A 14,470-nucleotide genomic window follows, 5' to 3' on the forward strand; every position below is an offset into this window, starting at 1 on the left:
TGGCCGCTCAATTTTTCCTTGTTTGTTTGGAAAATTTCAAGCAATGTGGGGACGATTCAACATGGTGTCCCTCACCCAATCACAACAAGCAGAGGGAGTGACCATCCAGGGGTGCAATCTTACTTCCACACTTCAGGCAGTGTTTGAAGAACCCCCAATGTTTTTCCATAGGCAGTGGGAACGCGACAAGGGAGGGGAAAAAATTGCTCTGAAGGGCGAAGTATTATTATTTTTTAAAAAACAACAAGGATGGAAAAAGGAAAAAATAGACGGGCAAGTAGTAGGGGAAAAAATGAGAAAAATTGGTAAGTACTGACCGGAGCACCAAAGAACGATCCTTTCAACGCGGCAGTCAAGAAGGAACTGGCAGCACCCTCGCGATGGCTCTGGTGAGCATGCGTGCTGGGGCTCCTGCATTTGCTCACTGGGTGCCGAGTGCGAAAAATCCCAGGCTTTTTAGGTACCAATTTGGGGATTGGCGCAGGCGCTCTATCCCATGAGTGTGAAGCACGGAGACCACGAAGAAGATCATGTGTGCACAATCTCAGACGATTGAGCAGTAAGGATGTGATCCTCAGCTTCCAAGTCTGAGGCATCGGTCCCAGCCACTATCAGTTCCAAAGAAGGAGCTTGGGAACCCAGAAGTTCAGTGTGGCCCATGGAGGGCAGAAGTTGAGCAGCTACTCTATGCACAGTCACTGTTGGTTTTGAAAGGGGAATGGCTAACTCCAGATGACTGTATTAGGCTGGGGCCCCTCTGAAGGGGCATGGTTGCAGTATCCCAGTCACAGCCAGACAGCCCCTGGGAAGCAGAGACAGGATATGATTCCTGGAGAGAGGTGCTTTTGAACAACATGATGAGGTGAAATAGATTGCTGATTGATGGGATTGATGAGTGGACTGGGAAGGAAAACAGGATTGGTCATAGCATTATGGCAATGGCAACCTTGAGTCTGAGGAGCATCTCCAGAGAGTAGATTCTTTGAGGGGTCTGTAATAGGAAGAGGCAGGCTCCAGTGCATGATGGTGGTAGTATTCACTTCTGGATCAAGACTGACTGTAGGAGCGGTGATGGTGGATCAAAGTGCCAAAGGCATAGTAAGTAGCAGATGGGTAATGGTTCTCTCAATACCCATGTACTGGCTCAGATTTGAGGAAGTCTTAAAGTAGGTAGCTGCAGACCATGGGTAACTTCAATGAGATGTTAACAACCTGAGTAGGTGACAGTTGGGTATGAGCCAAAGCAAGGGAGAATGGTGGGCCCAAAGCTGGTTGTTTGGGCAGGCAAGACAGGTTGATCTGAGTCTGGTGCTGGAAATGGAGTATTAACAGGTACTAGATGCACAGTTAAGGATAGTACAGAATGTGAGTTAGTAGGAATTTGTCATGACACCCACGCATCAGGCTGAGCACACGTTAGACCTCATCTTTGCATCCGGGATTCTGGTGAACGATATCGCGGTAGAAGCAGTACCATGGTCGGATCACCTAGCCCTCAAGGCCCGTATGGAGATGCCGCCCCAACCCTGTATGGGCGGAGAGCCTATTTTGGCTTGCCGCGGAGCCTAATGGACCCGGAACGGTTCCAAATGGCCCTGCAGGATCCTTGGCCCCCTGCGATTCCCTTGATGACCTGGTGGAGGCCTGGCAAAACCGGCTGTCCAGGGCAATCAACGAGATCGCACCTCGACGTCCTCTATGCCCTCGTGTGAGGATGGCGCCATGTACACCTTATAGTTATGCCACCTGAAACAAGGGCTCAGACGACTAGAGAGCAGTGGCGGCATACTCGTGACGAAGCGACGAGAACATCCTATAGATCGTTTATGAGGTCTTATGAGATGGCAGTCAAGGCCGCGAAGAAAGCTTACTTTACGGCCAGGATTGCGTCTGCAAATTCGCACCCAGCTCAATTGTTTAGAATAATTGGAAGTCTTACTACACTGCCTCAAGGCAGACCAAACGTGAGGGAATTAGAGATAGGCTGTGAGGCTTTTGCGAAATATTTTGCAAATAAAATCACGTCGCTCTGCCAGGACCTGCCTATCACATTGCATACAGTACAGGAACTTGAGGCTCCATGCCTGTCTTCTGATTTCGCTCTGGATCGCTTCAGCCCACTCAGCCTGGAGGAAGTAGATGGTATTCTCTCTTCTGCACGCCCAACAATTTGTGATTTGGACCCTTGCCCCACTTAGCTGATTAAATCTTGCCAAAGGGAGCTTAGATGTCCTTTATGGGACATCATAAATAGATCCCTCCTGGAGGGGCATTTTCCAACACCCTTGAAAAAGGCTTTGGTCCGTCCCCTCCTGAAAAAAAGTACAGCAGACCCGGCCGAATTGGCAAATTACCGACCAGTCTCTAATTTACCGTTTCTTGGTAAAATTATTGAGAGGGCAGTGGCATTGCAGTTGCAGGGTTTTCTGGATGACACTTCCATCCTAGACCCTTGCCAGTCTGGCTTTCGTCCAGGTAATGGGACGGAGACAGTGCTGGTCGCCTTGGTAGATGATCTCCAGCGGCATCTGGACCAAGGCGGTGTGGCGGTGCTGATGTTATTAGATCTGTCGGCCTCATTCGACACGGTCGACCATTGGCTACTGACCCGCCGCCTCACCGACATAGGGGTTGGGGGGCTAGCCCTACAATGGCTTTCCTCCTTCCTCGGGGGTCGGGGACAAAGGGTGGCAATTGGGGGTGAGCTGTCCCAGAGGCACACACTTGATTATGGGGTGTCGCAGGGAGCAGTTCTCTCCCCGATGCTATTTAATATCTATATGCGCCCCCTTGCCCAGATTGCCCGGAGGTATGGGCTTGGGTGTCACCAATATGCAGATGACACCCAGCTCTATCTGCTAATGGATGGCCGGCCTGACTGCGTTCCAGGAAATTTGGACCTGGCATTGCAGGCCATGGCAACTTGGCTTAGGCTGAGTGGGATGTAGCTGAACCCAACGAAGACAGAGGTCCTTTGCGTGGGTTGCGGCGCCCCGGGGAGGTAAATACCTCTCCCAGTTTTTGGCAGTGTGCCTCTGAAAACGGCGCACCGGGTCAAGAGCTTGGGAGTTCTACTGGAGCCTTCACTATCAATGGAGGCCCAGATAGCAGCCACTGCTAAGTCGGCGTTTTTCCATCTGAAGCGGGCAAAGCAGTTGGCTCCCTTCCTGGAGCGCCGGGACCTAGCAACAGTGATCCATGCAACGGTCACCTCAAGACTGGATTACTGTAACACCCTCTACATGGGGCTGCCTCTGTGCCGAACCCGGGGGCTGCAGCTGGTGCAGAACACGGCGGCTAGGCTGATATTGGGGCTCCCGAAGTGGGAGCACATACAGCCGGGGCTACGTGAACTGCACTGGTTGCCAGTTACCTACCGGGTTCGTTACAAAGTGCTGGTTATTACCTTAAAAGCCCTATATGGCTGAGGACCTGCCTACCTGAGGGACCGTCTCTCCCCATACGAACCCAGAGAGCACTGAGGTCAGCAGGGAAGAACCAGCTGACTATCCCTGGACCAAAGGAGGCCAAACTCCAAAACACCCATACACGGGCCTTCTCCAACACAGCTCCACACCTATGGAACCAGCTCCCGGAAGAAGTGCGAGCCCTGCGGTGCCTAGACCAGCTCCGCAGGGCCTGCAAGACCACCCTTTTCAGGATGGCCTTTGCTGGCTGAGAGACCGCTGTTGGGTGACTTTCGCTATTATCATTTATAAATGGAATTAGCACCTGGAAATCTGTATAATACTTGGTTAACTGGAATGTTTTAAAGTTAATGCGATTTTAAACTCTGTATAATTTTATGAAATGTTGTTAGCCGCCCTGAGCCCGCCTCGGCAGGGAGGGCGGGATATAAATAAAATTTTATTATTATTATTATTATTATTATTATTATTATTATTATTATTATTATTATTATTATTATTATTATTATTATTATTATTATTATAGTGGAAAGGGATGGGTAGACCTGTTCTCTGGAGCCTAGGTCTACAAATTTAGCGGAAAGGGATGGGTAGACCTGTTCTCCAGAGATAAGGTCTACTAATACAGTGAACTAGGGTGGGTAGAACTGTTCTCCAGTTGTCAGGGCTACTCCCATAGAAAACAAGGCCAGGTAGATCTGGTCTCTGGAGGCCAGGTCTACCCTCAAACTGAACATGACAACTTTTGGCTCATGGCCCAGTGCTTCTGGCTCACAAAGGAGAATTTTTGCCCACAACACTCCACATCTTAGAGGAAACACTGGATCCCACATGTCTAATTTATCTTTTGGGGGCAGGATACCCAAGCAAAGGGTAAAAAGCTTGAGGTATTTTTGGAAGAAAAAGTAGTACTGCTGGTTAGTGAGATCAGCTGATTCAGATAAACTTACAACTAGCTTTTGATGGGGTGTCATTACCCTGGAAGGAGCAGTCTGAGCCATTCTTGGAGAATGCAGATCCAGACATAGTGTCTCAGTAACATTCAGACTGCATCAGTGTTGAGCTGTTTTTCGAGAAGTCTCTGAACTTTCACTATTCCAAAATGGATCTGCAGGGTTTTCCCTTGAGTTCACTGCAGCAACATTACTTTAGTGCCAACCATGTCAACTTCACTAGTCACCAACTGATTTCTGACCCCAATTCAGAATGCTGTTTTTATTTCTATTGATTAGTGGATTAAACAATTTAATTTCCTTTTCCCCTGTCAAATGGTGGCTCAAGAAAATATTAATTTTTACAGCCCTAAATGATTAAAGCCAGGATACTCAAAAGATCACCTCTATCATTCCGAGTCTTCCTGTGATCTAAAATAAGTTTCTGTTGCCCTACTCTATTTGCCCACACTGTCACAGCCAAGATTAGCAGGTCTGAGGAACATGAATTTTTATTTTTATGACACCCAGACGGTAGCATTCCCTACCTTAAGAAGTTAATCACATACCCTCCCCTTCCTGGCTTCCAGAAGAGCAACTATGAATTTTCTAAACAAAGCACTGAGTTTCAAGGCCCTTGGATCCTCTTTGCACAGCTCCCAAGTAATTGTTCCCCAGCCAATTAAGTTCTATATGAAAGCCTCCACCTCTAACTGCGAGCTTTGCCTATCACCACAGTGTCACTGTTGAAAGAACCACAGAAGGCTGATACCCCCATCCAGCCTCCAACCAGTGCAGGAGTAACCATGCCATTTGGAGGCCCAAGTTGATCTGAATTCAAAAACAGTAACCAAAGCCACTGATCTAAACAGATAAAGAGGAAGCATACTATCAGTTAAAAGGAAAATATCCATAACCTTATAAGAGCCTCCAGCTCTGCTGAGCTCACAGGTTTGCTCTCGTACAGCATAAAACAATCAGAAGCCACACCAGCTGTCATCTCTTCTATGTACTGCAACACAGAACAGAATCCTTCAAAGGACAGGCATCCCCTACAGAAACAAAAAGAAATGATGTTTATTGTCAAGAGTCATATATCTAAGCACAGTATTTGTATACCTCTTGCCATGAACTCTGTGTAGTTACCATTGCTATGCTTATGTGCTTGCTTGGCTTTCCCCCCTTTCCTTTCTCTGCACACTGCTTATCTGTGGAATTCATTATTCAAGCTGCCTTTGCCAGCCTCCAAAGTCAGATGCTGAAGAAGCAAAGATTATGCACCTGGACTTCCAAGACTTCTGGGTTTCGAAGGGGGAGGGGGCTCAGAATGGACCCCGCCAAGGTACAAGCAGTGGCAGAGTGGGTGGCACCCAAAACCCAGAAGCAACTACAAAGCTTCCTCGGGTTCACAAACTTTTACAGAGGATTTATAAACAACTTTGCTGCCATCACCATGCCCTTAACAGATCTATTAAAAACTAAAGGGAAAGGTGCCGCCGCTACTAAAGCGAGTGCCAAACTGGATTGGTCCCTGGAATGCCAAGAGGTGTTCGAGGACCTCAAGCAACGCTTTATTTCTGAACCTTGCCTCATCCACCCCGATGAAAATAAAAGATTCGTGGTGCAATGTGACACAAGCGATGTGGCCCGAGCTGCCGTGCTGCTCCAAGAGGGGGAGGACGGGAAACTCCATTAATGCGCGTACTTGTCTCAGAAATTCTCCCCCTCGGAGCGAAACTGGTCAGTGTGGGACAAAGAGGCGTCTGCCATCAAATTGGCCTTAGAGAAGTGGCACCACTACTTAGAGGGAGCGAGGGAGCCATTTGAATTATGGACGGCCTATAAAAACCTCGCTTTGCTAATCACCACCTGTAAACTCACAACCAAATAAGTCCGATGGGCGAGGTCTTCCCACAAATTCAAATTCATGCTGGGGCACATCCTAGGGAGGCTGAACTCCCTAGCTGACGCATTGTCCCGCCTACCCCAGCACAAAAGCAAGAGGGAGGTGGTTATAGACTCGCTGTTTACCCCCACCCAACTAAGCGCTCTGGTTACCACCAGAGCACAGGAACTGAAAGGGGCAGGCCCTCCAGATTTGTTCCTAACTTCCCTTAAAGACACCTTAGCAACGCACCCGCCCGATAACTACTCCCATTTCACTCCCTTCCCCGAGGGTCTCTCGCACAAAGACACTAAACTGTTTGTTCTGGAACCACTACGAGCGGAAGTCATGCAATGAGCTCATGATTCCAAGTTGGGGGGGAGGCATTTTGGATTTGTAAAAACTATTAATTTGGTGCAACGACAATTTTGGTGGCCAGGTCTGCAAAAGGAAGTGTCACAATATGTAACCAGCTACCTGACTTGTATAATGGAAAAAAAACGAGGGGGACTCCCTCTCGGGAAGTTGCAACCGCTTGCCCCAGCCTCCTGGCCCTGGGAATGCATTTCCATGGACTTTATAACCTTCCTCCATCCCAAGGGAAAACTTGTTTGGGTGGTGGTGGACACTTTCTCCAAACAGGCTCATTTTGTTCCATGCAAGCAGCTGCCTACCGCGTATGCGTATAACAACAGTGTCCACAGCACGACCAACGCTAGCCCCTTCTTCCTAGTTAATGGGTATGAGGGCAAACAGTTCCTGGAGCTCCCATCACCACCTACTTCCCTTGTTGACTTCACAGCGTGGTGGTCTCAGATCTCGCAAGGATGGGGAGCTATCCAAAACAATTGACTAGGGCTAAAGAGGACTATAAGAAATACTATGATAGGAAACATTCTGAACTGTGGGACCTCAAAGTGGGGATACAGCGTAGGTTTCCACCAAGCACCTCCCAAACACTCAGAACTGCAAAAAACTGGGGATGAAATATTTGGGACCATTCCCTATCAAAAGGATTATAAATAATGTGACTGTGGTAGGATGCATGGCAGGGAACTCGGAGCTTCCTGTCATGCAGACTTGGAGCAAGGGGGAGGCATTTTGGTGGTAGGAGGTGCACAGTAAGAGCACACAGCACTAGAAGGCAAGCACTCTGACACCCAAGGAGAACAAAGTCTATACTTTGTGGCTGACCTCTCCTATTTCAGAACCCTAACAGGTACACAATATTTGGAGGCTCAACACACAGGGGCACTTGCACTTGCACAAGTAAGCACAGGCAAGCTTCTCAAACTTGCTCCCACTCTCTCTTTGCTTGATGCTGGGTGGCGTGATAGCATCTCCTGCCCTCAAGCCCAGCATTGATCTCAGGCATGAGGTGGCACAAGCCACAGCCACTTGGCACCATGGCCTTTGACATGCCTTGGGAAAATGACCCTGGGAAGTTTTCCATGAGATGGCCTGCAATTAGCCTGGTTCCCACCCTCAGCAGGACGCAGGGTGTGTTGGGGGGGGGGGGAAGGGTCTGGCAACTGTTCACTGCTGGAGGTGAACTAGCTCAGCAAGTGTCTCTTGTCAAATCACAGCCTTGAGCCAAAGCTGCTGCAGTGGGTGGATTGCAGTCACTCCAGGGGCACCTCAACACAAGATGGGTGAGTGTAAGTTGACTGGTTCCATCATGTGCTTCACAGGAACGAGGGGGTATGGCGAGACCCTGTCAGGACAAAACATCCATGGCTGAGGCTGGATTCAGGAGCACAAGTTATTTAAAAGGGACAGACAACTAAGGAACAGAAGAGTAAGAAATAACAGTGGTATTATTATTATGCTGGGGGTCTGCTATAGACCACCAAGCTAAGCAGAGGACTTGGATGAGATACTCCTACAACACATTGCAAAGCTCTCAAAGAGAAGGGACACAGTGATGATGGGAGATTTCACTACCCAGACATCTGTTGGAAGTCGAACTCTGCTAAAAACGAAAGATCAAATAAATTCCTGACAACTTCTTGCTGACAACTTCCTTTTCCAGAAAATGGAGAAGGAAACAAGGGGATCTTCTATCCTGGACTTGATTCTCACCAACAAGAAAGAACTCAATGATGAAATAGAAATAGTGGGCACCTTGAGCAGGAGTGACCATGTGGTTTTGGAATTTACAGTCTTAGGAAAAGGAAAAGCTCCATGTAGTCAGACGTATAGGTTGGACTTCAGAAAGGTAAACTTCAACAAACTTAGAAGTATGCGGGGTAAAATCACAAGGTCACATATATTTAAGAAGGGAGCTCAAGAATGGTGGGAGTTTCTTAAAAGTGAAATATTGAAAGCACAATTGCAGACAATTCCTATGAGAAGAAAAAATGGGAGAAGCCTGAAGAAGTGAAGGTGGCTCCATAAACAGCTCTCTAAAGACTTTAGAAATAAAAAAGACTTATTTAGAAAATGGAAGGAGGGCCTTATAACCCAAGGATGAATATAAACAAATAACCATTGCTTGTTGAGAGAGTTAGGAATGCTAAAAGGGAACACAGGCTGTGGCAAATCAAATGCAAGTCTGTGATCAGGCTGGCAAAAAAGGGACTATGAGGAGCATATTGCAAAAAACATAAAGCCCAACAATAAACATTTCTTCAAATACATTAGAAGCAGGAAACCAGTCAGGGAGGCAGTGGGGCCCTTGGATGACCAAGGGTTAAAAGGCTTACTGAAGGACGATAGGGAAATGGCTGAGAAGCTGAATGCATTTTTTGCCTCCGGAAAGAAGATGAGAAGTGTTTGCCCACTCCAGAACTGCTAATTTTGGAAGGGGTGTTGAAAGACCTGAGTCAGATTGAGGTGACAAGACAGGAGGTCCTACAACTGATAGACAAATTGAAAACTGATAACTCACCAGGCCCGGACGGCATACATCCAAGAGTTCTGAAAGAACTCAAAGTTGAACTTGTGGATCTTCTGACAAAAATATTTCGTTGAAATCTGCCTCCGTTCCTGAGGTCTGGAAGGTAGCAAATGCCACCCCCATCTTTAAAAAGGGTTCCAGAGGAGATCCAGAAAATTACAGGCCAGTCAGTCTGACTTCAATACCAGGAAAGTTGGTAGAAACCATTATCAAAGAGAGAATGAGTAGGCACATTGATGAACAAAAGTTACTGAGGAAGACAAAGCATGGGTTCTGTAAGGGAAGATCTTGTCTCACTAACCTGTTAAGAGTTCTTTTGAGGGAGTGAAGAAACATGTGGACAATAGATGTTGTTTACCTTGACTTCCAGAAAGCTTTTGATAACATTCCTCATCAAAGGCTCCTTAGTAAGCTCGAGAGTCATGGAATAAAAGGACACGTCCTCCTATGGATAAAAAATTGGCTAAATAGGAAGTAGAGAGTATAAATGGGGAATTTCCGCAGTGGAAGATGGTAAGCAGTGAGGTGCCGCAGAGCTCAGTACTGGGTCCCATGGTCTTTAACTTGTTCATTAATGATTTAGAGTTGGAAGTAAGCAGTGAAGTGGCTAGGTTTGTAAATGATACTAAATTGTTCAGGGTGGTGAAAACCAGAAAGGATTGTGAGGTACTCCAAAGGGATCTGTCAAGGCTGGGTGAGTGGGCGTCAATGTGGCAGATGAGGTTCAATGTGGCCAAGCGCAAAGTAATGCACATAGGGGCCAAAAATCCTAGCTATAAATACAAGTTGATGGGGTGTGACCTGGCAGAGACTGACCAAGAGAGAGATCTTGGGGTCATGGAGATCTTAGGGTCACTGAAAATGTCAAGACAGTGTGCGACTGCAATAAAAAAGACCAACGCCATGCTGAGAATTATTAGGAAGGGAACTGAAAACAAATCAGCCAGTATCATAATGTCCCTGTATAAATCGATGGTGTGACCTCACTTGGAATACTGTGTACAATTCTGGTCACCGCACCTCAAAAAAGACATTATAGCATTGAAAAAAGAGCAGAAAAGGGCAACTAGAATGGTTAAAGGGTTGGAACACTTTCCCTATGAAGAAAGGTTAAGACGCTAGTGGTTCTTTAGCTTGGAGAAACGTCGACTGCAGGGTGACATGACAGAGGTTTACATGATTATGCATGGGATAGAGAAGGTAGAGAAAGAAGTACTTTTCTCCCTTTCTTACAATACAATAAATTGTGGGCATTCAATAAAATTGCTGAGCAGTTGGGTTAGAACTGATAAAAGGATAAACTGTAAGATTTCTTACATCCTACACCTGTAAATTACTATAAGCACAGTAGGCTACTACAAGAGTTTGAGCTGGTGCCAATTTTAATGTTATCCAGTGTGTAAGAAATTGGATGTAAGAAATATTGAAGGTTCTTTCCTTAGACTGAATGTTTGCTCTTGACAAAGCTGAGGTTGCCCTGTGCAACCCCAAAATGCAATAACTAATTACCTGCAAGCACGTAGAGGAGGAGAAGACATATTCCATTGTCGTTTATTGTGCTGGAATATTTTTGAACTTTGGGTTCCCGGTGCAGGGTCAATCAGCGAAGGATTGCATCCTTAAGAAGACATCTATATGGACGTTTGAATTGGGTATAGACACGGACTTGTAAGCTACTTACCTTACTGCGGATTTCACGCCATTAGAGACTTGTTTGCCTTTTGAGCTTTTGTCCTCTTGTGAGCGTGCATCAGTAATGTTTCAACTTTGATAAAATCGTTGTTACGTATTTATATACAGTTTGTAATTTGTCGTGTGGTTTTCTACTGTGTGCTGCTTATTACCCCACCATGAGCTTCTCTGCCTCCCCCAAATAATACCTGCAATCACAATGTATGGAACAGAGAAGGTTAAAGAGGAAATAGAGCTGCTGTTTTGAGCCAGAGTCCCATATCGGCAATACCTTCCCATTCCAGTACACACACATACACCCGAGAATGACAGCAGCAGCAGCTATGCAACTGACAACAAAAGTTGTCCTGACATGATTAGTAGAAGTTGGATTTTAAACATTCTACTGCAAGTTATTTACTGGGGAGTTTTTTTAAAAAATGAGAAGAAATCGCATCCATCAAGGTTTATTGAGGTACTCCATGGATCTCAGATGCAAGTCTGAATGATGAAATTGCCAGCTACAAATTAAATAATTTAACATCTAGCTCTTTCTAATTTTACAGGATCCAAACTTTTATTTAAAAAAAAAATTCTATACCTATATGAACAAGAAAATCTAGAGGCTATCTACAACAGGAGAGATTTTAGTAAAAACAATTCCTCCTATCGTGATGCAAATTAAGATTTAAGCATTTTAACAATAGGGCACTGCTAATCCTTTTACAGAGGTGTAAATAGCTATTCAGACTGTGTGCTTTGTTCCAGCCTTCAACAGCAGAAGTCCACAAAACAATCACACAGCTGGCCTATAAGCCATACAATAACAACATGCAGAAGCACTGTCAAAGTTTTTTTTTCAGATGTCTGAGGACATTTAAAGTATGTTGTGAAATACTCACATGAGAGCTGTAAAATATCCCCCCAAACTGCTGGACACCAGGGCAATGAGTTTCCACAACAGTGAGAACAGCAGAGAATAAAGACAGTGTGGGAGCAAAGTTCTCAAGTTTAGACTTAACACATCGAACTAACAAGAACACACAAGCAGTTCAACAGCGCTTTTCACCACACTTGTCTTAACAAAATCTCTATTTCAGCCAGCTCATTCCCTATTGTGTTTCTCCCTCTGGGTGGTCTTTCCAGGGTGCCACTTGAAGGGAATACATTAATAAAAAGGATGGGAAGGAAGGGAGACATAAATAAAGAAAAGCAAAATGGATGACATGATGCAGCAGGCTATGGATCAGGGGTCAACAAACAAGGGGTCTTTCTGTTTTACAGGTTGCTTCCTGGAAACAGTCTGATTAAACTGACAGCTTGAATTATGTGTTACATTTTGTAATGCACAATCCATCTGTGCTAAGTCCTCTTGAATGCAGCCGATGCCACACAACCAAAAGGTCTTGGCCTTGTTCCTTCTTAAACATAAGCTTGAGATATTCATTATCTTCCTAAGTGCTAAATCCAGGCTTTGGGTGTTTTAAGGTTCTAAATGAAGCATAGGTTAGTTATGGGAACCAGTAAAGCTCAGGACAAGACTTCAGTTCCAGTAGACTCCTAGTAAATTTTGCAACTTCCAATTCACCATTCATGGCCTTTTTTACTTATGGCCCTGTAGTTTGAAGCATTGGTCATAGTTTTACAATTACTAGACATGCAGATGTTCTACAGGAAACCCAAAGCACATAAATCTATGGAGGAGAAATATCTGGATGTTCAAGGAAGTTCTAAAATTTAAAGATGTGTCACAATGGCACAATGCATAAAAATTAAATATGGGATTTCTCAAAACAACATTTAAAAGAACAAGGCTGCAATCCTGTGCCCCACCAAGCTGCTTTTAAACACCATCAAAGGCAGTGAGATTTAAGCAACCTAACTGTGCACACAACAAAGCCTTAAACAGCTTTATTTTGGGAAGAGAAGCAAGGGTACAGACACAAGAGACACAACCAGTCTAACCACCTGCATACAAATTACCTCTATTTATAACAGCATAGCACTTGAACTAAACACACACAAATTTCACTTATAATAGAGTTAAGGATGATTATGTCATTTTCTCTTCCAAATGCGATGTCTGGAAATGCTAATTAAGCTCCAAGACTTCGGATGATCACTGTGTATCAGAGATTATTCAGCTGGTAAAGAGCATGCAAAACTATGTTAAATTGTATGCCAAGAATAACAAGAAAAGTGAAAGTTAGGCAGAAAGCTCCAGGTCATGATACAGTGCATTTAACAGAGACGTGGACCAATTTCGCACTAGGGCTTGTTCCAGGCAGAGAGCCCTTTTGCCCCCGGGGCTTCTCTCCATTTTCACATTAGCTGCCACAGAGCTGTGAGTTGGTGCGTCGCTTTTCCGCAGCAAGCAGAAACCGCTTGTCAGAGGATCTCGCTTGTTGCGGAATAGCGGAGCAGCAACTTGTGTGAAAATGGAGAGAAGCCCGGGGAGCAAAAGGGCTCTCCACCCAGGACAAGCCTAGTGCAAAATCGGTCCTGAAGGTGATTTCCCTGAAACACTGAATGTTAGACCATATTTCTCTAAGATCATACTACACCAGAGGTAAGCAACTACTGATCCAGCTGCTATGTACAGCATATCAATTACCTGGAGTGGAGGAGAAGGGGACGTAATAGCAATAATTATAGCAAGCAGAAGCCGCAAAGCATCCTCGTACCTGGCAGCCCTATGTGCAGACAGGCAGGAGTATGCAGCACTGGAGGTATTAAACTCTGACTAAAGTTCAGAAAGGTATTTTTGTGGAGGAGCCTGCAGAAGGACTGAGAAGACAGGCAGGACTGGGACTTGTTAGATAAGATGATAAATGCAGGTCCTTGAACGACAGAGAGAGAGCACAACACAGGGCTTTGCCCTGCTCACAGAGACCGACAGGAGGCACCAGGAATCCACATTGACTAGACGCCATCTATTTGATTGGACTGTAACTCAACTTTATCTTTTAAGGTTAATTTTGTTTAATTTGTTGTTTCTACTTAAACCCTAACGTTGCATTGTTGTTATGTTTTTGACTGACATGTTGTGACCACCCTGACCCACTTGCAGGGGAGGGTGAGATACACATATAATAAATCAAATCAGCAAAAACCCAGGGCAGACCCAGAAACGGTTAAGTGAGGACAGGGCAAATCAATGGGTAGGCGGAGCTATGCTGGAATCTGGGAGGATAATTGGCCTTCTGGGAGGATAATTGGCTTTTGGCCTTCTGTTCATGAACTCAAACTGCTTGTTACAAGACATGGGAACAAAAGTCAGGAATGCCAGCATTCTGAGTCTTTATTGCCCTTGGCCACAGAGTAGATCCTACCACTATTCCACCACTCCACTGAGCAAAGCATCAAAATATTTATACCCCACATCTTTTGACTTGTTATATAAGAGGATATGAAGCCTTCCTCCAATCTAGGAGACTTCCTTTAAAAATTAAGCAGCTACTTCATTGGAAGAAGAAAGGCTATTTAGGCTACCAGGAGCACAGCTGGATATACCCGAGTACCATGTGCTATGGCAGCATCACTGCAGACCTGTGCCAACAAGACAGATGCTTACTTACTGGAAACCAGCATGACTTAGGGGGAATGATTGCAAGCCCATTAAGTGGCCTGAGGGTCTAATAAGGCACCCAACCCC

The 14,470-nt window shown here is 45.5% G+C and overlaps 1 protein-coding gene across 1 annotated transcript in view; it reads right to left on the reverse strand.

The window, feature by feature from the left end:
• KIZ (kizuna centrosomal protein) overlaps nt 1-14,470 on the reverse strand; it is a 166,723-nt gene that overhangs the window by 100,631 nt on the left and 51,622 nt on the right. The window contains exon 7 of the mRNA XM_060253930.1: nt 5,278-5,412. Within this exon, the coding sequence (XP_060109913.1) occupies nt 5,278-5,412 (135 nt within the window). The remainder of the gene's footprint in view (nt 1-5,277; nt 5,413-14,470) is intronic.

The sequence above is a fragment of the Heteronotia binoei genome, chromosome 14 (assembly GCF_032191835.1).
Source record: "Heteronotia binoei isolate CCM8104 ecotype False Entrance Well chromosome 14, APGP_CSIRO_Hbin_v1, whole genome shotgun sequence".
Classification (NCBI taxonomy): Eukaryota; Metazoa; Chordata; class Lepidosauria; order Squamata; family Gekkonidae; genus Heteronotia; species Heteronotia binoei.